General features: G+C 35.4%; 1 protein-coding gene across 8 annotated transcripts in view; it reads right to left on the minus strand.

The window, feature by feature from the left end:
- LOC109612178 (proteoglycan Cow) overlaps positions 1-25,656 on the minus strand; it is a 298,610-nt gene that overhangs the window by 114,623 nt on the left and 158,331 nt on the right. For all 8 annotated transcript variants that reach the window (XM_059127027.1, XM_059127032.1, XM_059127034.1 and 5 more), the window contains exon 3: positions 5,692-5,803. In XM_059127027.1, the coding sequence (XP_058983010.1) occupies positions 5,692-5,803 (112 nt within the window). The remainder of the gene's footprint in view (positions 1-5,691; positions 5,804-25,656) is intronic.

Below are 25,656 nucleotides of genomic sequence, written 5' to 3' on the forward strand. Positions count from 1 at the left end.
TGCTGGAGTGCTCTAACGATAGGCACTTGATGTTTTCCAGCCAAATATAAAGAAATCACATTATCACGCTTGAATTCTATCACGAATAACTTTTTTTCTGGAAAATTCTTACCAAAATGCTTTTGTACGTTTGTAAACAATATAATGAGCTGTCACTGGAATAGTTTTAACAGTTGTCGGACGAGAGACTTAGAAATAACAGCAGTCTGAAGCTGGTTGTAGTTTTTTGTTGTCACCCTGTTAGTCCAATATCGGAGTTACATGGAATCATTTAGAGAAATCTAAATTTTCAAATATTATTGTGAATGTTTATTAATGTCCATTGGTTTCGGTCAAAAGACAAAATTAAACTTTAGCAGGATTATGTAGGTTGCAGTTTTTTCATCTCGCCCTGTGTATCTATATATAAAATGTATGTATGTATGTATGTTTGTTTGTTTCTAATTTATGGACTCTAAAACCGCTGAACAGATTTTCCTGAAAATTTCGCCTAAAAGTAACATCTATATATATAAAAATCAATTGTTCTTTGTTGGTAACGGAATCAGTTGAAAACGGCTGGGCCGATTTGCATATTTTTTTGTACAATCGTTCGTCATACCCCGAGTTAGGTTTTTAAAGAAAAAAATATTGACCACGCCTCCTTTTACGCCCACTATTACGATTTATCTAAAATCTTTATATTTGCCAAAATAGTGAAGATATCGGTTTGAGAATTATTACACGAGATGCTGTTGGCTTTCCACCCTAAGTACTTATTTAGTGGCTGAGGAACGCGCCTACTTTTAAATCTGTCTCTCTATATGTAAAAGAAAGTTGTGTTAGTTACTACTCTTATAACATAAAGACCGCCGGTCTGATTTTAACGATTTAGACAAATTTGGAATTGCCTCTTGGCTGAAAAGAATAAAATCCAAAAAAAATCGCGTAAAAATGTGAAATTTGAACATTTTCATTTTGACTTTTAAAATGTACAATACTAATGTTTTATATTGCATATTTTTTTCCATTTTGACTTACTATTTTCGAATGTACATTTGTAGAGTCTTTTTTTTGGAATTCTAATATGATATGTAGGTTTTTTGGGTAGTATAAAGCCACTACGGATAAAACTGTTATTTATAGATTTATGTATTTATTCGTAATACCCAATAAATACATAAAATCTATAAATAACAATTTTATCCGTTGTCGCTTTATATGAAAATTCTAAAATCGGGAAAAATCTACAATTTTTCAATGGAATCGAATTTCAAAATAACGCAGTATTTTTTGCTTACCTGCACAATCAAAAATTGCACGACATCTTGTGCAGCAATGCCCAAAATGCAGGTAGCTTCATTGCATTTATCTGCACAATGAAGCAGGTATCTTTAATTTTACTTACGTGCACAAAAAGTGCAGTTATCTTTAATTTTCTATTCGTGCACAACAAAGCAGCAGCAGCATAACCATCTTTTAGTGTGGGAGAGGAAGCGATAATATGTTTTTAATGCATGCTCTTTTCTTGTGTTGTTATTGTTTTTGCGAATACAAAAACAAAAACGAAGTGGTAGTTTTTAATGTCTTTTTTGAGTTTTGAGTTTCCAAAAAATTTTCTTGTGCAGATAAATACAACTTTTGTAACCAAATTAAAAAAAATTACCAAATTTTCGAGGCAGGAATGTCCAATGTGCAGCTATCGATTGGGCACTTAAATACAATTCAAATAAAGGGATTCAGAAAAAATGGCATAAAAAAAGTTTTTTGGTCTGCAAAGGCCAATGCGCAATGTTGATGCAGGTAAATAGAAACCACTGTAGTACATTCTAGCGACAAACTTCGCAATCACCCTTAAAAATTTGCCGCAAAAAAAATTAACGAACCAGTTTTTTTTATTGGTTTGAATTCTGTATGAATAATATTAAAAATGAAATGAGGGCGCAATACGATGTTAAATGCTTTCTACTCCAGGACCTACATCGTGCTTCAGCTGGAAGATGCGAACACATTTAAACAAACAAAAATGACCGAAGAAGCGTTATGGGGTTAATTTAAAAAATTGGGCCTGCTTATTTCATACGCCAATAAATTGTCAAATTAGAACACAAAATGCAAAATACATTGGGACAGTCAAATACCGGCTATAAAGAACGCATTATATATGGATCATAACCCCTGATAACGGAACAACCCGATTTCAAGTATATTCTACATTTTAACCATATTTTTCGTACTAATTTTAGCTTATGTTGATAATTTAAGAAGAAACCATTATCACGTTTTGGTATAACCATCATATGATTTAAGGTATTTTCGGGGTCTTGGCCACTTTTTTTTCATTTTTTGGCCCTTATTTGACATTTTGTTCCTAAGGGGGAAGAAAACCTCTTCTTATAAAGTTCTGCTTTTCGGAAAAGTGCGCATCTTAGTCTTGAGGCTACCTGTGGTAAAAAACCCTTGGGTAGAAAATCATCTTACAGATAATTATCCTCATAGGAATTTATTTAAGTATAGTCTTCACATTAGTATACCCCCAAGTCCACTTTCCCAACCAATGTGTGGTCAGAAAACAAAATTTGGTATTTTATTGAATTTGTAACCCCCAAAGAGAATATTGGTTGTGAACGTAGATTTGGGATGTACGTCTATATGGGACTCATTCAGTCGGAAATTGTGGTAGAAACATGAAAAAATACGAAATTATAAAGTAACTTTACTGGATCTCCACCGCACAATTTAAATGACAAATAATTAATGTCCATCTTACGGTAATCGGAGCAAAAGAGTAATTTTTTGGCTATTCTGACAACATTCTGCCTTCAAGTATGAGGTGGACAAAACTGAATACCACGCAGTACGGGATTTTAAACGTTGGAAATACAAATTTCAAATTATAGCTCATTTGAATGCTTTTTACAATATCAAAAATTAAGCTGAATTTTCACACGGTGCTATTATAGACGTTCTTTATCATATAGGTCTTTAACACTCAAATTAAAGCGTATAGCTGAAAAATAAGATCAGGCTATTCAAAATATCTAAAACCGACGGTAATTATAATTTTTTCTATGAATATTAATTTATATTTAGTCATGGAGTCATTACTCAAGTCGTTACTTATAATCAAAATTGTGCCGCCTACATAAGTCCGATCTGTGATTTATTATGCTTTAAAGACTAAAAGTACGGGCCGGCAACGCGGACCGGGCCAGCTAGTAGTCTATATAAATTTTTGAAATTCCACTTGGTAATGGAGATATAGCTGATCGGAGGTACCTCCAAAAAATTTAGATTTTATATATTGATCGATCGAAATTTGGAATATGTAACTTATAAATGTAAATATAACTTATCAATGTAAATTATATTAAATTCAGTTCGATTTGGATATATCTCCCATATATATTTTCGTCCGATTTCGTATATTTGATGCATAAAACGCGCGGTGTTCGCAAAATTTTAATGAAATTTGGAATGTGTGATGGAATTTATCTAAAAAAAGTTTTCCATATAATATTGAAATTGGTTCAGATTTGTATACAGTTGCCATATATATTTCCGACTGTTTTCATGTATTTGATGCACCGAATACACTATATTTTTCCAATTTCAATGAAATCTGGAAATAAATTTGTAAAATTATATTGAAATTTGTACAAATTTGGATATAGTTATTACATAAGTTGTTCGCCTGAAATCGCGTATTTGATACACCAAACATGTATGTCAAATTTTAATGAAGTTTTAATTTATATATTTATATATATAGAATTTAATTTATATATATAGAATGCCTCCAATAGCCACAACAATTTTGAATGCATATAAAATCAAAAGGGGTAGCGAACGCACCGGGTTCAGCTAGTTTAGTATAAAATGAAAACTTTTTATACCCTTCACCATACATAGTATGGAGCGTATATTAAGTTCGTCATTCTATTTGTAACTCATCGAAATAATCATTTTAGACCCAAAAAAGTATATATATTCTTGATCAGCGTAAAATTCTAAAACGATTTAGCCCAGTCCGTCCGTCCGTCTGTTGTAATCACGCTACAGTCTAAACGAATTAAGATAGGAATCTAAAATTTTGCACAGATCCCTCTTTTGTCTGCAGGCAGGTCAAGTTCGAAGATGGGCTATATCGGTCCACGATATCGTATAGCTCCCATATAACGATACCCCCCGATATGCGGTATTTTGATGATTTTAGCCACATTTTCTAATGGAATGATCTGAAAATCCACACAAGAAGTTCCTTGTGGGTACTTTATCCCTTGAAAGAGAATTATATATATAGGACCACGATATCGTATAGTCACCATATAACGGTACCCTCTGATATTCGGTATTTTGATGACTTTAGCCACATTTATCAACGGAATTGAGTGATCGTCCACACAAGGAGTTCCTTGTAGGTACTTTATGCCTTGGAAGAGAATTATCTATATAGGTCCACGATATCGCATAGCCCCCATATAACGGTTACCCCTGATATTCGGTATTTTGATGATTTTAGCCACATTTTGTAATGGAATGATCTGAAAATCCACACAAATAGTTCCTTGTGGGTAAATTATCCCTTGGAAGAGAATTATCTATATAGGTCCATGATATTGTATAGCCCCTATATAACGGTACCCCCCGTTATTCGGTATTTTGATGATTTCAACAACATTTTTCAACGGAATTGTCTGAAAATCCACACAAGGAGTAACTTGTGGGTACTTTATACCTCGGAAGAGAATTATCTACATAGGTCCACGATATCGTTTAGCCTCCATAAAACGGTACCCACGATATTCGGTATATTGATGATTTCAGCCACATTTTTCAATGAAATTGACTGAAATTCCACACGAGGAGTTCATTGTGAGTACTTTATCCTTTGGAAGATAATTATCTATATAGGTCTACGATATCGTTAGCCCCCTATATAACGGTATCCCCGATATTCGGTATTTTGATGATTTTAGTTACATTTTTCAACAGAATTATCTGAAATTGAACACAAGAGGTTCTTTGTGAGCAGTTTACCCCCTGACATATATAGGTTAACGATATCGTATATCCCCCATATAACGGTACCCCCGACATTCGGTATTTTGATGATGTTAGCCACATTTTTCAATGGAATTGTCTGAAAATCCACACAAGTAGTTCCTTATAGATACTTTATGCCTTGGAAGAGAATTATCTATATAGGTCCACAATATCGTATATCCCCCCATATATCGGCACCTTCCGATATTAGATATTTTAAAGATTTTAAGAGAATTTTTAATGGATTTTATTTTTTGAAAATTATCTAGTTCATTCCAAATGGTGGAGGGTATTCAAAGTTCGGCCCGGCCGAACTTACTGCTTTTTTTACTTATTTAAATTTTTTCGTGTTTTTTATTTTTTTTTCCAATTTTTCTATTTTCAACAATGTTTAGCAAACAGTTGTATTTCCACTTTTTACAATATTTTGATAGTCCTTATTTCATGAAAGAGTTAAGTAAATATTATCCTGACAATCGACAATTATAAAACGAACCTTAATAGTCTAATTATGTATCCCATTATATTGAGGAATTCATTCATTCTAGATAAAATGTTTTTAGACTTTACAGCAAATTATAGTGGTGTAGGATATGGCATGTTCAGTCACGCCCGTCTATAGACTTGCATACTTATATTTTTATGTGTTAAATTTGTAGTACTCACTTGTTGGATCGTGTATCCATCGTTTGCGTTCACCATTCATGCTTGAACCGATGATGCCGATGCCTGAGCCAGATACGGAATTCTTTGATGTCATTTGGGCATTTTTATTAACCTGAAATTAAATTAAAAAGTAAACAATTGTTATTTTTTTGTTTTATTGTAATTCAATTGCAAATTATTTAGGTAATTATTTTGCAATTAATTTTAATTGTTGTTTATTTTATGTGGTGGGACAGTACAGAGATGCATACATATATTTGTGCTTTTTGCTGGACCCATTAACCTCTTCGGTGTATGAAAAAAAAACAGAGTACAACATTTTACAATGAACAATCAATAGCTGTGAAAGTTCAATCACAACTAACGCATCGTCTGAGTGGTCTAAAGGACCCTTGTGTATGTTTGTATGTGAGTGTCTCTCTGTGTGTGCTTTTCATTTAATTTGCCACACTCTGTTAACGCTTTTCAGCATAGTCTTTTGGCCGCATTTTGTTGTCAAAATTAATTGCTCTTTTTGCATTGCATGTTGCTTGACCATTGTTGTTCAATGTGGCCTTGTTATTTTATGATTTCTTTATTACTCAATGCAGTCGGCTTGCAGCCGTTTTAATCGTATTGCGTATTCAGACTGAATGACAGCGGACATAATAATGATTGCGGATTGACTTACACACACATACGTTCGAATATCTGTTGTCATCGTTTATTTTTAATATGTATATAATTCATACATAATTGATTAAATTTGCATAATTTCTTTTTCTCTTAACCCCTATCTGGGGAATTGGCGTTATGGCAGAGGTCACACCCGTTGCATTCAGTGGAAATTGAATAAATTATGTGAAAGTTTATTTTTAATTGGATTTCAAACAAATTTTAATGAAATATTTAAGCCGCGCACTCAAAGGGATTGATGCAGTTAATATGTTTTCGGGGGCGTATGAGTTATGCAAGCTGCAGGTGTGTATACGATATACTAAATGCGTTTATTTGCGTTTTATTAGACAAGCATTTTGTAATATCGACCGCAAGTTTCACTGCATGTTCGAATTGGTCTTAAACCAATATGAAAAGAGTTATATTATTATAATGTCCGTCTGTCCATGTTAATTTGTAATCACTTTACAGGTTGCAATTATGGCCCGATCTTCACGAAATTTAGTATGGAGGTGGGGCTAGGGTCAGAATAGTACCCTATTTCTTTTGCAGATGATCGCATTATATATAGGGGTTGAAATGGACTAAAAACTGAAAAAATCCTGATTTTGCTGTTGCTCTACAGGTCGCAATTATAGACCAATCGACGCGGAAGTTAGGATGGGGCTAGAGCTTAGGGCTGGCTTCCAATTTTGATGGTCATCGGGTAATATTTGGTGGGTGAAATAGACCACAACCTTTGTGTTAAATAAAAGTCAAATTTTCCATTAAATCGCGAATATTTTTAACCCCGGCGAAATCACAAATAGACGAACGGGTCAATTCTGACCGTTACGTAGATGCCGATATTAAATATATCGGTTATATATAGCGATATATATACAGTGTATATATATAAGGAAGGGGATGTTAGCTAGAATGCTTATATCTCAAGAATGGCTGAACCGATTTTGACAAATTTTATCAATTCAGAATGTCAAGAGGGCATAAAAGTATAAAATATGAAAAAATCGCAGAAAAATATGCCAATAATGATGTTAATATAGATTTTGTAGTATTTTGTGACATATTTTTCATTCTTTCATATTTTTTATCGCAAGCGATTTTTTCAATTTGATTTATAATATTTCGTAATTTTTTTCAATCTTAAAACACAGGTTGGGGAAATTATATAAGTATTGCAAATATCGTCCGATTCTGACGAAAGTTTTGACCAGGGTGGGGTTAGGCTCAGAAGGGCTAGGCCTATTCTTTTCAAAGATGTCCGTAATATATTAGGGGTTGAAATGGACCAACAACTAAAAATTTTCCAGATTTTGAAGCCGTTATAATAGTCACAAATAGAAACCAAAAGACACGAAATCTCATATGGACCACTAATTTTGTATGAAAAAAATACCAGCATTACTTACAGGCGATATCCGAAATACACAAAAGCCGAACTTCTGGCTTTTTATACCCTACAACACTATGTGTTGGGGGTATTATAAGTTTGTTTGGGCCAAAAATTATGTAACACCTCGAAATATCGGTTTCCCACATAGGAAAGTATATATGGGTCTTCCTAGCTCGCCGAGCTGAGTCGATCTAGCTATGTATGTCCGTCCGTCCGTCTGTCCATGTTAATTTGTTATCAAGCTACAGGATGCAAATATGAACCGATCCTCATGAAATTGCAAATGAGGTGGAGTTAGGGTCAGAATAGAACCCTATTGTTTTTGGAGATGATCGCATAATATTTAGGGGTTGAAATGGACCAAAAACTTAAAATTTTCTTGATTTTGCAGTTGATCTATAGGTCACAATTATGAACCAAGTTTGGGACTGGGCAAAAACCTACCAATTTGAGCAGCCATTGGACAATAATTAGCTGGTAAAATAGACCCCAACTTTTATATTAGAAAATAGGAAAATTTCCACTAAACCGCGAAAATTTTTAATCCCAGCCAAATCACAAATACATTAAAAGATCACTTCTGACCATTACAGTGATGCTAAAAGCCAAGAAATCGGATATATAGAAAAATAGGTACAATACATATGTAAAAGAATTGATCTTATTTATTCTGCTTATAAATCAAGAACTGCTGGGCCGATTTGCACAATTCACATCAATTCGGAATGGTCTCTTGCCAGAAAAGGATAAAATCTAAGAAAATCGCGGCATAATATACGAATAAAAAAGTTATATCATTTGTTTCATTTTTTTCCATTTTTGTCATATTTTTTATCGCATGCGATTTTTTCAATTTGACTTACAATTTTGTATTTTAAATTATCTAAATTTTTACACCCACCAACACTACGTTTTGAGGGTATTATATGTATGTCGCAATTATCGTCCGATCCTCACGAAATTTTGCATGGGGTGGTTCGGAATTGAAGCCTATTATTCTTAAGATGTGCATTTAGATTTTTAAATGGCTAAAAAATTTTTAATTTTTCCTAATTTTGTAGTCGTAGGCCACAATTGAAAACTAATCGACACGGAATTTCGCATCGGAAGAGAGTTGAGGACAGAGAAGAAGTCTAGCATTTTGGATGACCATTGGATTATATTTAGCTGTAAAATGAACCACGACTTTCGTGTGCAATTGTTTTGAATACTTCACAATACTACGGAGTGCGTAAATATTGGCCAAATTCTTCGGGTCAAAAACCTAAGGGTAACCCCTGGGCAGGGCTCTTTGGCATTATTTCAAAAACGAAATCTTCCAAAATGGATTTGCATATAAAGGGACTTCCAACATATTGTAGTGTTGTAGGGTATCACATGGTCGGCCCCGCGCTACTATAGCCTTTGCTTATTTGTATCAATTTTTTTTGCCACAACTTCCTACTGAATGAGTCTCAGTTTGGCATTTATTTATTTCATATATACTTACACCCAAATCTACGTTCCAAACCAATATTCTCTTGGGGATTAAAAGTAGAATACACTAATGTAGGGACTATACTTAAATAAATGCCTACAGGGTGAGATGAAAAACTGCAGCCACTAGTCCGACAGCTGTTATTCCAGTGACAGTTCATTATATTGTTTATAAGCGTTCAAAAGCATTTTGGTGAGAATTTTCCAGAAAAAAGTTATTCGTGATGGAGTCCAAGCGTGTTAGTGTGATTTCTTTATATTTGACTGGAAAATTACAAGTGGCTATCGTTAGAGCACTCCAGCATTTAAATGTGAATAAATCTTTTATGTCTCGTACCATCGCTCGATACCGAGATATTGGTAGCGTAGCCCGACGTCAAGGAAGTGGGCGGAAGAAAACAGCAAAATCAGCAGAAATGGTTCAAAAAGTAAAGAAGCGACTTGATCGAAACCAACGTCACAGTGGTCGAAAAATTGCTCGTGATCTGAACAATGCGCAATATTCCATTCGGCAAATATTGAAAAATAAGCTCGGGTTAAAGCCATTGAAATTCCAAAAAGTACAAGAACTTACACCGCAACAGAAAGGAAATAGATTCAAATGAGCTAAAGAGTTGCTTCGCTTGACCGAAAGTGAGGAATTGCCGAATTTGGTTTTCTCCGATGAGAAAACATTCGTTGTCCAGCAGTTTGTAAACGAACAAAATGATCGCGTTTACCTGCCAAAGAGGTTAGCTGAAAACGTGCACCTTCTGTTGGCCACCGGAACTCAAGCGCTGGCCATGGTGATGGTGTGGGCCGCCGTAACAGCCGTTGGTCGCTCTTCGCTCCTATTAATCGACCGTGGCATCAGAATAAATGTCGAATACTATAGCGAAAATATTCTGAAGGGTGTATTAAAGCCTTGGGCACGCAAACATTTTGACCGCAGACCTTGGACATTTCAACAGAACTCAACACCATCGCACTCATCACGCGCCACCCAATAATGGTTACAGAATGAGGTTCTCGCTTCATTTCCAGCGCACAATGGCCACCAAAATCTCCGGATACCAATCCGTTGGACTATTGTGGCTGGAGTACTTTGGAAAGGTAGCTTGGCATTAAAAAATACCAAAGTGTCGATCACCTCAACCAAGCGCTTTGCCGGGAACTCGCCAAAATAACGCAGGGCTATATTCGGGCAGCGTGTGACGGATTCATTGGCAGTTTGAAGGTCACAATTCGAAAAAGGTGACCAATTCGAACAAATTTAAACTTATTCTAAAATTTGATGCTACTTCCGACATTTTTTGCTTTCATTCGATAACATTTAAAAAAAATGTAAAAATTATTTAAAAAATTTAATAAAAATATGTAAAAAATCTGTTGCGGTTTTTTATCTCACCCTGCATATAGATGTTATAAACGGAATGACACACTTGATATATATCATATATGCATATATCAATATGCATATTTCCGCTTGCGATTGTGTGTATTGATATACAAATTCCTTATAAAAATCTTAAACAATGCCACAATAAATTTTTAAATGACTGCAACCCACATCATAGCCACAAACGCGAGTGTAAAAATCGATAATTACATATGGTACCTTTGCGTTCAGTTTCGCTAAGAAACCACTGTGACTGAATGGCAACCATAGACTGGGATATGGCAACCATAGACACTCAGTTTGATAGTTTTTCGGTTTTCGACTGTCAAAAGATTTTATTTTTTTATGTCGAAAACGTCATATACCCGAATATAATATAAAACAAGTAAGCAAAGGCTACAGTCGTGCGGGGCCGACCATGTGATACCCTACAACACTACAATATGTTAGAAGTTTCCTAATGTCCAAATCCATTTTGAAGGATTTCGCTTTTGAAATTATGTCACGGAGTACTGCCCAGATATTACCCTTTGTATTTTGACCAGGGACATTTACTCAATATTTATGCACTTCGTCGTGCTGTTAGTTTTTGTGGTCCATTTTATGGCTAAATATAATCCAATGGTCATCCAAAATGCTAGAATTCTTCCCCGTTCTTAACTCTCTTCTCGGGCGTGTCGATTGGCTTCAATTATGTGATCAGGACTTTTTGTTTGTTTTTGGTTCATTGAACCGCTAATTATTTTGCGATCATCTCCAAAAGCAAGAGGCCCCTCTGTGTCTCCAAATTTAGACTCATCTATATGATTTGATTGTCTACGATATTTGGCTATATTCGTCAACGAAATCAGCATGAAAAATCCAGAAGTTCGCCTATTGTGTATTTCGGATATCGCCTGTAAGTAATGTTTGTATTTTTCATACAAAAGTAGTGGTCCATTCTACCCGCTGTCTTAAATTCTAACTTCATGCAAGATTTCGTGTCCTTTGGTTTCTATTTGTGACCTTTATAACGGATGCAAAATCAGGAACATTTTGAATTGCTGGTCCATTTCAACCCCTAAATATATTGCGGACATCTTTGAAATCAACAGGCTTAGCCCTTCTGAGCCTAACCCTACCTTTGTGAAAAATTTCGTGAGGATCGGACGATAATTGCAATTTGTATATAAATAATAACCCCAACTTGTGTTGTAAAGTGAAAAAATATTACAAAATATACACTTCAATATTATAAGTCAAATTGAAAAAATCGCATGCGATAAAAAATATGAATATGAGGTTAGCTGAAAACGTGCACCTTCTGTTGGCCACCGGAACTCAAGCGCTGGCCATGGTGATGGTGTGGGCCGCCGTAACAGCCGTTGGTCGCTCTTCGCTCCTATTAATCGACCGTGGCATCAGAATAAATGTCGAATACTATAGCGAAAATATTCTGAAGGGTGTATTAAAGCCTTGGGCACGCAAACATTTTGACCGCAGACCTTGGACATTTCAACAGAACTCAACACCATCGCACTCATCACGCGCCACCCAATAATGGTTACAGAATGAGGTTCTCGCTTCATTTCCAGCGCACAATGGCCACCAAAATCTCCGGATACCAATCCGTTGGACTATTGTGGCTGGAGTACTTTGGAAAGGTAGCTTGGCATTAAAAAATACCAAAGTGTCGATCACCTCAACCAAGCGCTTTGCCGGGAACTCGCCAAAATAACGCAGGGCTATATTCGGGCAGCGTGTGACGGATTCATTGGCAGTTTGAAGGTCACAATTCGAAAAAGGTGACCAATTCGAACAAATTTAAACTTATTCTAAAATTTGATGCTACTTCCGACATTTTTTGCTTTCATTCGATAACATTTAAAAAAAATGTAAAAATTATTTAAAAAATTTAATAAAAATATGTAAAAAATCTGTTGCGGTTTTTTATCTCACCCTGCATATAGATGTTATAAACGGAATGACACACTTGATATATATCATATATGCATATATCAATATGCATATTTCCGCTTGCGATTGTGTGTATTGATATACAAATTCCTTATAAAAATCTTAAACAATGCCACAATAAATTTTTAAATGACTGCAACCCACATCATAGCCACAAACGCGAGTGTAAAAATCGATAATTACATATGGTACCTTTGCGTTCAGTTTCGCTAAGAAACCACTGTGACTGAATGGCAACCATAGACTGGGATATGGCAACCATAGACACTCAGTTTGATAGTTTTTCGGTTTTCGACTGTCAAAAGATTTTATTTTTTTATGTCGAAAACGTCATATACCCGAATATAATATAAAACAAGTAAGCAAAGGCTACAGTCGTGCGGGGCCGACCATGTGATACCCTACAACACTACAATATGTTAGAAGTTTCCTAATGTCCAAATCCATTTTGAAGGATTTCGCTTTTGAAATTATGTCACGGAGTACTGCCCAGATATTACCCTTTGTATTTTGACCAGGGACATTTACTCAATATTTATGCACTTCGTCGTGCTGTTAGTTTTTGTGGTCCATTTTATGGCTAAATATAATCCAATGGTCATCCAAAATGCTAGAATTCTTCCCCGTTCTTAACTCTCTTCTCGGGCGTGTCGATTGGCTTCAATTATGTGATCAGGACTTTTTGTTTGTTTTTGGTTCATTGAACCGCTAATTATTTTGCGATCATCTCCAAAAGCAAGAGGCCCCTCTGTGTCTCCAAATTTAGACTCATCTATATGATTTGATTGTCTACGATATTTGGCTATATTCGTCAACGAAATCAGCATGAAAAATCCAGAAGTTCGCCTATTGTGTATTTCGGATATCGCCTGTAAGTAATGTTTGTATTTTTCATACAAAAGTAGTGGTCCATTCTACCCGCTGTCTTAAATTCTAACTTCATGCAAGATTTCGTGTCCTTTGGTTTCTATTTGTGACCTTTATAACGGATGCAAAATCAGGAACATTTTGAATTGCTGGTCCATTTCAACCCCTAAATATATTGCGGACATCTTTGAAATCAACAGGCTTAGCCCTTCTGAGCCTAACCCTACCTTTGTGAAAAATTTCGTGAGGATCGGACGATAATTGCAATTTGTATATAAATAATAACCCCAACTTGTGTTGTAAAGTGAAAAAATATTACAAAATATACACTTCAATATTATAAGTCAAATTGAAAAAATCGCATGCGATAAAAAATATGAAAAAATAAAAAAATGTCACAAAATACTACAAAATCTATATTAACATCATTATTGGCATCTTTCTATGCGATTTTTTTAGATTTTATACTTTAATGACAAAAGGGCATTCTAAATTTACAAAATTTGTCAAAATCGCTCCAGCCATTCTGAAGATATAAGCATTCCAGCTAACATCCCCTTCCTTTGTATATAAACATTGTATATTTTTCGCTATATATATCCGATATTTTTACTATCGGCATCTACGTAACGGTCAGAATTTACCTGTTCGTCTATTTGTGATTTCGCCGGCATTAAAAATTTTAGCGGTTTATGGAAAATTTGACTTTTATTTATCACAAATGCTATGGTCTAATTCAACCACTAAATATTACCCGATGACCATCAAAATTGGAAGGCTTCTGCCCAGCCCAAAGCTCTAGCCCCATGCTAACTTTCGTTTCGATTGGTCAATAATTGTGACCTGTAGAGCAACTGCAAAATCAGGAAATTTTTCAGTTTTTGGTCCATTTCAACCCCTAAATATTATGCGATCATCTCCAAAAGAAATAGGGTTCTATTCTGACCTTAACCCCACCTACATTTTAAATTTCGTGAAGATCGGGCCATAATTGCGACCTGTAGAGTGATTACAAATTAACATGGACAGACGGACAGACGGACAGACGGACAGACGGACAGACGGACAGACGGACGGACGGACATACATAGCTAGATCGACTCAGCTCGGCGAGATAGGAAGATCCATATATACTTTCCTATGTGGGAAATCAATATTTCGTGGTGTTACATAATTTTTGGCCCAATCAAACTTATAATACCCCAACACATAGTGTTGTAGGGTATAAAAAGCATAAACAATATTCAATTAGCTTGTATATCCGTTCTAGTTTCCCTCAAAAACTCTTATTATTTGCTTATGTATACGACTTGTTTTACATATGTGTAATACGGCGGAAGAGTATGTCATATAGATTGCATAATACTTTAGCATAGGAATATCTCATATTCTTCATATAGCAAGTCCCACTCATTTGCTCATAACCCATATTGAATGATTGAACGACTTTATTTAGTAGGTGTTATCAATCGTCCAATTTTCCGTTATGTCAATGTTTTGAAGAAAATAGTAAATCTATAGCCGTCATAAAGTTTTTGCATTAATAAGGAAATATAAATTTATAAATATTTAATTTATTAATGTTAATATTTGAAAGGGCAAAATACCTAACAAAATTGAGCGGAAGAATTGAAACTAAATCCATATTTTTTCGATTTCTTAAATTGATCTGCTATATATATCAAATGAACTAACATTGAGAAAAGAGGAAGTAATTGCTAGAAAGTTATTTCTACATTCATGTCTCAATATATATATGCACCAAGAAACTCCATATAAACTGAACTTTAAATAACGGTCATTCTTAACTCTTAGTCATATCCGTTCTCACATTGATATCTCCTCCATACATTTCCTTAGTTTGGATGCCGCGCACATCCAACATCGAACATTTCTAACATTTCAACATTTTCGTATTTGGCATTTGGCATTTGTTCTTTTCAACTGAGTGGTGCTACATTTTGGCATTTATATACTTTATCTACAAAAATTCTGATAGAACATCAATATGAATGTAAAACTATTAGAGAAGTGGCGGAAGGCAATGAATGAATTCCATTGTCAAACATTGACTTTCGAAGTGGATGTAAAAGTTTTTGGAGATGCTCATACTTGATTTTTTTGTTTTGTTGGAAAATAATAGTACCCTCAACCTATGGCTTAACCTAAGTTTTTGGGAATCTTTGAACTTTTGATAAAATATCTTATATTGCTACATTTATTTAGATATGTAATGTAGGAAAAAAATATGACATCAATTTAATTTTTTTTTTAATTTTTTTTAATTTTAATTACGTTTTATAATCTACAACACTATGTGTTTGATTGGCCGAAAAGTATGTAAACCTTGAAATATGGGTCCTGTATGTAGGATGTTATATATGGATCTTCCTATCTCGCCGACCTGAGTCGATCTAGCTATGTGTACCCGTCCGTCTGCGCGTCTCTGCATGTTAATTAGTAATATCGCTACTGATTACAATTAAGATGCAATCCTCACTAAATTTTGCACGAAGGTGGATTTATGGAAAAAATAGAAGCCTATTGCTTTTGTAGTCATTTGCTGAATCGGCCAAAAACTGAAAAATTTACAATTTTTTTTTTTTAATTTAGTAGAGCTCCACATAACAATTAAAAGTTTTAATGGGAGAATTTAATCATACACGCTATGATTATATACAAATTAGCATTTGTATCTTTTAAATTCGGACTTGTATTGCCCATTTGATATATATGGGAGCTATATCCAAATCTTAACCGATCTTGATAAAATTTGGCAAAGATATTTCTGAGCTGTATTTCATATCGTTAATTAATATCGTTGTTACTGAGTGCATATTACGGCTGTGGGTAACAAATATAACAAATCGGATGAACAATATATATAGGAGCTATAGCTATATCTGAACCGATCTTCACCAAATTTGATATATTAGCTTCTAGACTTAATTCGGTCGTAAGTGCCATTTGGGCAAATATTAGACGTTTGGTGCACAACAAAAGTTAAATCGGACGAAGTTATATATGAGAGATATATCCAAATCCGAACCGATCTCGATAAAATTTAGCAACTGTATTTCTGAGCTGTATTTGATACATTTCCCCAAATATTGCTTTTACAGCGTGCATATAACGACTGCGGAGGACTAAAATAACAAATCGGATGAACAATATATATAGGAGCTATAGCGATATCTGAACCGATTTCGATCAAATTTGGCATACTTATTTTCAGGCCTAATTTGGTTTTTTTGTGCAAATTCCATACTATTCGAGCTGAAAGTACACGTTTGGTGCACAATAAAAGGCAAATCGGACGAAGATATGGGAGCTATATCTATGGGAGCTATATCTAAATTTTGACCAATTATCTCCAATTTAAGTCGGGTTCGTCGTTGGGCCAAACAAATGATTTGTGCAAAATTTCATCTGGATCGGGTAATAAATGCGAACTGTACTTTGTTCGCAAAAATACATGGACAGACGGACGGACATGCATAAAGCGACTCAAAATGTGATTCTATGCAGATCATCAAAAGGAATGGGTCTATCATGAGTCTATCTCGTTTCCTTTTGCCTGTTATAAACAAATGCACAAAGACATAATATCCTTTTGTGGCCATTGTACTCGGGAAATGAAGCGAGGAACCTCATTTTGTAACCATTCTTGGGTGACGCGTGCTGAGTGCGACGGTGCTGAGTCCTGTTGGAATGTCCATTGCCGGCGCTTGAGTTTTGGTGGCCAACCGAAGGTGCACATTTTCAGCTGACATCTTTGGCAAGTAAACACAATCATTTTGTTAGTTTACAAACTGCTGTACAATGAATGTTTTTTCTTCGGAGAAAACCAAATTCGACAGTTCACCACTTTCGGCCAAGCGAAGCAACTCTTTAGCTCTTTTGAGTCTATTTTCTTTCAGTTTCGTTGTAAGTTCGTGCTCTTTTTGGAATTTCAATGGATTTACCCCAAGCTCATTTTTCAACATTTGCCGAATGGAAAAATGCGCTTTGTTCAGCTCATGAGCATTTTTCGGCCTCTGCGACTCGGATTTCGATCAAGTCGCTTGTTTATTTTTCGAACCATTTCTGCTGATATTGCTGTTTTCTTCCGTCCAATCCCTTGACACCGTGCTACGCTACTATTATCACGGTAGCGAGCAATGGTACGAGACACAAAAGATTTATTCACATTTAGATACTGGGGTGCTCTAACGATAGTCACCTGTGATTTTCCGGCCAAATATAAAGAAATCACACTATCACGCTTGAATTCCATCACGAACATTTTTTTTCTGGAAAATTTTCACAAAAATGCTTTTGTATGCTTGTAAAAAATGTAATGAGCTGTCACTGGAATCGGACAAGTGGCTTAAAATGACAGCAGTCTGAAGTTGGTTGCAGGTTTTTCATCTCACCCTGTAAAGCCTTTGCGGATTTGTTTGCAACATGCAAAAGGAAAGGAGATAGAAACAAAATTTATTTTAACAATTCGTAATCATAAATCTTTTTACACGTGTCCACGTATTTCTGTAAACAAAGTCAAGGTCGCATTTATTGTGCAATTGTGGAGAAATTTTACTTCGTTCATTTGTATGACATAACGACTATCTCTATTGAAATTGGCGATATTCGCGTCAAATTAACATAGAGATGCCATATATTTATTCACCTGAGTTATTGAAATTTGGTGAAAATCTGTTAAGATATAACATAGCCTCCTTGCGATTTGTCATTTGAGGCCATCAAAGCCATAATATGCTCTCTATAACAAAGAAAGGTCAAATACTGCCTTTGTCCATTATTTGGAAATTGGCTAATTTTTTTCTGCTCACAAAAATGTTTAATACAGTTAGACTATTTGTATAGATTCCATATAAGGGTACCTCATGAATATCGGTATTTCGAAGGTTTCTGCCGTATTATTCTATCATGGTGTCTGCCTTAATTTTTAAAAGAATCGCTTGTAAATGTTCATTCTGGCGTTTTAATATACTCAGCAAGGGGATTCATCTCCATAAGGATTTTACACATTTAGTGATAACTTATAAACAGCTAGAAAACGCGATGTAAAACATTTTTAGTGGTTTTATATGTGGTGTTTTGTTTATTATCATGCTACATGGGATTGAATGTCCCGACGCATCAAAAAACAAAGCTTGCCTCAAATCTCTCCCTGATTGACACAGGAAGCCAGTGACTTAGGTTGTGGTGTAGTTTTTATTTTTTTCATTGCTGAACGCACAAAAAAAAAACTTCCCGAATTTTAAATTGTTTTGGCCTTTATCTGCTGGTTTGACACTTTTCTAGATTGCTATGATAAGCTTAAGGTTTAGCATTGGCATATTCCCTATTAACATACATACATCCCCAGTCATGGTATTGCTTAGATGAATGCTATGCCGGATATCCCATATCATTGTGCAGGCTCATATGATGTCAGAATTATCGTGGCTGGGCATAGATGAATGCCAATTTTGTAGGCATGTTGATACTTGCAGTATATTTACATACTTACATACACGCTGTGTTATGTTGTCAGGATTTTACGCATTCCTTATATTTCTGCTCGCCGAAACACCCACCCGATATCGAGAGCAGGAAGCGATATTTTCACAGATGAACTTTTGATGATTTCCATAGACGTTTAGAGGATATTGCCTATTGGGTCGCTTCGTCTGTAGTGTGTGTGTCTGTTTATTTGTTTGAACATATACCGTGAGCAGCTACCCAGAGTACAAAAAGTTTACAATAGCCGAAGTTCTGAAGTGAATGATGGAACTGCACTGAAATATTGCAATTTTGTTTTTGTTGTGCGGGTCTTGCTTTTTGGGATGGCTCTGCTTGAGTTGCGTTGTGTTCATGACTAAATGCAACGATTTATGGGTTTGTTTACTTAATGCATTGGTTTCTAGAGAGGTTGAATATTGGATAGAGCGCAATTGCCACAGTAACACTGAGCCTCTACACTACATGAACGTTATTGTACATTTTAATTCCTTTACTCTTATAGCTGGCTACGAAGCGTACTTACGTACAAAATGTATCAAATCATAAGTTGCATATAAAGCGTTTGAAATCCAAAATGTAGTCCTAAATATATAATATTTGTATCAAACATAAGGGGATCCTACCAGACAAAAAATCAAACATTCTTGAATTTCGTAAAATTCGGAAAAGATTTTTGAGTTGGCTCAAATTTTCCTGATACATAGTAATTAAAAGGTACGGTGGAAGGAACGACTGTATCGGAGCATGTGGGGCATATAACGTACCAAAACGTTTTTCTTCCAAAAGATGGGACGAGATCCATTGCAGGACGTTTCGTTTGATCCAGCCACGTTAAAAATTTGTCCATCTGTCAGACCAGATAACCACAGCTTCCTTAGTTGCAAAATTTTCTTAGAAACATTCAAAATAATATGAGTCGGGAGGTGATATGGTGGCCTTCCCATGAAAATGAAATGTAGAAACTAATTGTCCCCCTTTTCGAATAATCATCATAGATCTGGCACTAATACTTTCCAATGATCTCTAAAAAGCTTCTCTATTTGGCAAATAAGATATTCCTACTACGTCAAATATCTAATTCGCTCTTTCGGATAGATAAGAAATTCCACATTATTTTTTCCATATTGAACATTTTATTTTCATTTAAATTTTGAAATAATGCCGTATAGCCCTGCAAAAGCTTTATCTTGGCTTTTGACCCAAAGCATAATGCTATGCCCTGTATTTACGCTCCTGCCATATACAGAACAATATATGAAAAGAATTTTCCAAAAAAAATTATTCGTGATGGAATTCAAGCGTTATAGTGTGATTTTGTTATATTTGGCTGGAAAACCACAAGTGGCTATCGTTAGAGCACTCCAGCATTTAAATGTGAATAAATCTTTTGTGTGTAGCATATCCCGACGCCAAGGAAGTGGACGGAAGAAAACAACAACATTAGCAAAAATTGTTCGAAAAGTAAATAAGCGATTTGATCGAAACTCGCGTCGCAGTGGCGGAAAATGGCTCGTGATCTGAACATATCGTAATATTCCATTTGACAAATATTGAAAAATGAGCTCGGGTTAAAGCCATTGGAATTCTAAAAAGTGCAAGAACTTACATCGCAACAGAACGAAAATGGACTCAAAAGAGCTAAAGAGTTGCTTCGCTTGGCCGAAAGTGGTGAACTATCGAATTTGATTTACTCCGATGAGACAACATTCGTTGTCGAGCAGATCGTACAGCTGAAAATGTGCATCTTCGGTTGGCCACCAGAACTCAAGCGCCGGCCATGGTGATAGTGTGGGCCGCTATAACAGCCGATGGTCGCTCTCCGCTCGTATTAATCGACCATGGCATCAGAATTAATGCCAAATATTATAGCGAAAATATTCTAGAGAGTGTATTAAAGCCTTGGGCACGCAAACATTTTGGCCGCAGACCTTGGACATTCCAACAGGACTCAGCACAATCGCACTCATCATACGCCACCAAAGAATGGTTATAAAGTGAGGTTCCTCCCTTCATTTCCAGCGACTATTGTGTCTGGAGTATTTTGGAAAGCAAGGTTGGCATTAAAAAATACCAAAGTGTCAATCACCTCAAGCAAGCGCTTCGCCGGGAATGGACCAAAATGCCACAGGGCAACATTCGGGCAGTGTGTGACGGTTTCATTGGACGTTGGAAGGCACAATTCGTGCCAAAGGTGGCCAATTTGAACAAACCCAAACTTATTCTAAAATTTGATTGTAATTCCGACATTTTTTGCTTTCGTTCAATAAATTAATTTAATATTAAAATTAATTTAAATTATGGCGTCTGACTTTGTTGCAGTTTTTTTTATCTCACCCTGTATGTACGCTCACCTTTATTTCTTAGTTTATAAAAGTTATTATAATTCCATTGTTGATCCTTTGTGGGGGAGGTTTATGATGAAGTGGGTCGATATTGTCTATTTCTATTCTATTCTGAAATGGAGTGATCGTTTCTCTTTCTATAAGGTAAGTTATTATCTTTGAACATTTGTGGGGGAGGTAACAGAAGAAGTGGATACATGTTGCCGAACTCGGTCTAAGTTTAACAATAATATTACCATGTACCGAATTTGGACAAAATCGGATAATCCAATCGATAGTTATCATGCGCACCACCCAGACAGACGTACGGACGGAAGGACATCTCTAGATTGACTCCAAATGTCGTGAAACGGATATCATCTATAGAGACATGGGGTCTAAAACCTTTATTTCGGTGAGGTATGTTTTTGGCGTATCAAATGACAGTATCCATATGGCTGAGGGCATAAAATATCACAAAATATTACAAAAAAATTGTATCATTTTTGTTAACATCTTTTTATGCGTTTTTCCAGATTTTATTCTGTTTTTGCCAAAAAGCTATATATATAGCTATAGCTATTTTGCTATATATTCGATATTTCGAAGTGACCCTTTAATGTATTTGTCACTTCGCTGGAATTAAAAATATTCGCCTTTTTTTGGAAATTTTCGTATTTTTTACGTAAAAATTACGATTCTTTTCACTCTGTAAATATCATTCGGCGACTATCCAGATTTCTGGGCTTCTTCCCAGCCCTAAACTCTAGCCTCATGCAATATTCCGAGTCGATTGGTCTATAATTGTGGGCTTTAGAACAACTGCAAAATATTTCTGATTTAGGTCCAATTCACTCCCAAATATTTTACGATCATCTCCAAAAACAATAATAACAATCATTTTTTATTTCTGATTTAGGTCCAATTCACTCCCAAATATTTTACGATCATCTCCAAAAACAATAATAACAATCATTCATGCCAGCCAGACAGACGGGTATTTTGAAAGCTAATGATTCAAAAAGTGTAAATTTGACGAAATAAGTGAAAGGAAAGGCACAAAGAAAGGGGAAACTTAAACACTAATTGGAAATAGACCCTCAGTGAAGATTGCTACATCTACTCCAAATGTCCTGAAAAAGAATTCGTCCAGAAGGTTATACATAAGGACCGTTTTCGCGCTGTCATAAGATAACCACCCTCTGTATGTATACATAAGTAGGGAGACGTTTTTTCCTGAAAGATTTTAATATTGTTATTTCGCTGAGCTCCTTTTCTGCTGAGTTATTTAAAATCAGTACCTAAGGAATTCTTAGCAATTCTGCTATTCCAATTCTCCTAACCACTGTTCGCCAGCTGCTGTTAAAATTTCACTCCCGTCTATGTATATACAAACACAACTGAAATGATTTTTTCCGTAGAGCAAAAGTATCTGTTTGGATTTGAACTCAATCATATACGTAAACTAACACTCACACGCACGAGTACATACTACATATTGCATGCATTTTTGTGGGGGGAAAGGCCACACAGCATTCTCAACAGATACATATCTACAGGGTCATAAAATACCATAGCCAAGAATTGTAAGAAAAAGATAACTGAAAAGCAATCATTCTGTCTTTTGTGTGCTGTTCTCCACTTTTTAAGCCTATGTTTACCGCTGACAGTTGGACACATGGATTTCGTTTTAAACTCCAACAAATTGGTTTTACATCAATGAATTTTAAATTTTGATTTTGAGACAAGAGATTATTTCAATTTCCTTGGAAAATATAGATTTTTGTAATGGGGGTATAATATAATCGACAAACGTAAAATATTGAAGAGGTGTTGTATGGGAAGGATGTGTGTTTATAACTTTTTTTTTTTTGAATATTGAATTAATAAGGTTTAGTAAGGAATAAAGGGGGGATTTAACGGGTTGCAAAGGGTAGTGTATAAATCTCAAGGTAGGATAGATTATTTGCAATATATTTCTGCCAATCAAGTGAAATACATTTAATCAAACAAGTAAAAAAGCTGTACGTTCGGCCGGACCGAATTTTGAATACCCTTCAACATTTGAAACGAATTTGGCAATTCTCAAAAACAAAAAATCCTTTAAAATCTTAAAAATACTGAATGTAGCCGTTATATTAGGATCTATACGACGACGGAGACCTGCATAGGCAACTTTTGTCATAAGCCATTATAATATTCAAATGCGAAACTTGAAAAAAATCAGTAAATAATGTAGTTAAAATCATCACAATACCGAATATATGGAGGCACCGTTATGTGGGGGCTGTACGAAGACGCGGACCTGCACAGACAATTTTCTGTCTTAGGCTGTAGTATTCATTATGAACTTCAAATACCAAATTTGGAACAAATCCGGTGAATAATTTCGCTAAAATCATCAAAACAACCGAATATGGGGACGTACCATTATATGGGGGCTATACCAGAACGTGAACCTGCACAGAAAATTTTCTGTTTTAGGTTGTAGTATCCATTACGAACTTAAAATACCAAATTTGAAACATTTTGTTGAATAATGTCATTTAAATCACCAAAATAACGAAAATAGGCAGGTACCATTATATAGGGGCTGTACCAAAACGTGGACCTACATTTTCAATACCAAAAGTCCTGCAGACATAATATACATTAGAACAGAAGGACGGCCGGACATCGCTAAATCGACATAGAGTTTTATGCTGATGCAGAATATATATATATATATATATATATATATATACTTTGGATGTATATTTCGAGGTGTTACAAACGAATGACATACCTAATATACCCTCCATACTATGGTGGAGGGTATAAAAAGTATGAAAGCGTAAATTGAATGTAATAAAATAAATAAAGACACTAAGTTTGGTACTATTTGGTACTATGTGAACGGATAGAGCTAGATTTTGACATTTGGTATAAAAGCAAGCTAAATAGTCGGTTTTGTCGACAGATACATACCCTCAGCAATGTTCGTTTATTTCGGTATATATTTTAAATTGAGTTATAATTATTCAAACTGTTGAGCCTCTATTGTGGAGTTGCCATATAGTGGGCCAATACTGCTCATTTCATATCTGACCTAATTCTTGTGTGATAATTTTACAACGTAACAGATTTGAAGTATATCGTTATTATTCTGGGAAATATCGAAATGTGGGTGAATTGCCACATATAGTGAACAGAAGTATTCCACGTCATAATAATATCTAATATAATTTTAAGAGAATCAGATCTTTAATTCGTATTCTATTATTCTTTTGGCCATTCATAATTTTAACCTCTTGTGGGGAGGTACCAAAAGGAGAAGCCCGGTATTATTTGAAGGGAATCGGATCCTCAATTCACATTCTATTATAGTTTTGGTTATTTATAATATTAACCAATTGTGGAGGAGGTACCAGTAGGAGTAGCCCAATATATTCCCTCTCCATACCAGATCTGTTGTTGGTAGATATACAGGGTGAGATAAAAAAACTGCAACAAAGTCAAACGCCATAATTTTTTTTTTTTTTAATTTTATTTAATGAAAGCAAAAAATGTCGGAAATAGGATTGGTCAACTTTGGCACGAATTATGGCCTTCGAACGGCCAATAAAATTGTAACACTCTACCCAAATGTTGCTCTGCGGTATTTTGGCCCATTCCCTTGCTTGAGATGATCAACATCTTGGTATTTTTTAGTGCCAACCGTGCTTTCCAAAATACTCCAGACACAATAGTCCAACGAATTGGTATCCGGGGATTTTGGTGGCCATTGTGGGCTGGAAATAAAGCGAGGAGCCTCATTTTGGCTAAGTGCGATGGTGCTAAGTCCTGTTGGAATGTCCAAAGTCTGCGGCCAAAATGTTTGCGTGCCAAATGATTGCGATCAAGTAGCTTCTTTACTTTTCGAACCAATTCTTCTGATGTTGCTGTTTTCTTCAGTCCACTTCCTTAACGTCGGGCTACGCTATCAGCACGGTAACGAGCAATGGTACGAGACACAAAAAATTTATTCACATTTCAGTGATGGAGTGCTCTAACGATAGCCACTTGTGATTTTCCAGCCAAATATAAAGAAATCACACTATCACGCTTGAATTCCATCAGGAAAAACTTTTTTACTGGAAAATTCATACGAAAATGCTTTTGAATGCTTCTAAACAATATAATGAGCTGTCACTGGAACAATTTTAGCAGCTGTCGGACGAGTGGCTTAGAAATGACAGCAGTCTGAAATTGGCTCTAGTTTTTTCATCTCACCCTGTATTGGTATGTGCCAAATTTGAAGACAATCGAATTTTTGTTTCACATTTTGTAAGAATCAAAATCTTGACCTTTTGTGAGGGAGGTACCAATGCTGTCCGTTTCCACCCTGACCAAGGATAGTTTTAAATGAAGGGCTCACAGCTATACCG

The sequence above is a fragment of the Musca domestica genome, unplaced genomic scaffold, assembly GCF_030504385.1.
Source record: "Musca domestica strain aabys unplaced genomic scaffold, Musca_domestica.polishedcontigs.V.1.1 42, whole genome shotgun sequence".
In the NCBI taxonomy this organism is placed as follows: domain Eukaryota; kingdom Metazoa; phylum Arthropoda; class Insecta; order Diptera; family Muscidae; genus Musca; species Musca domestica.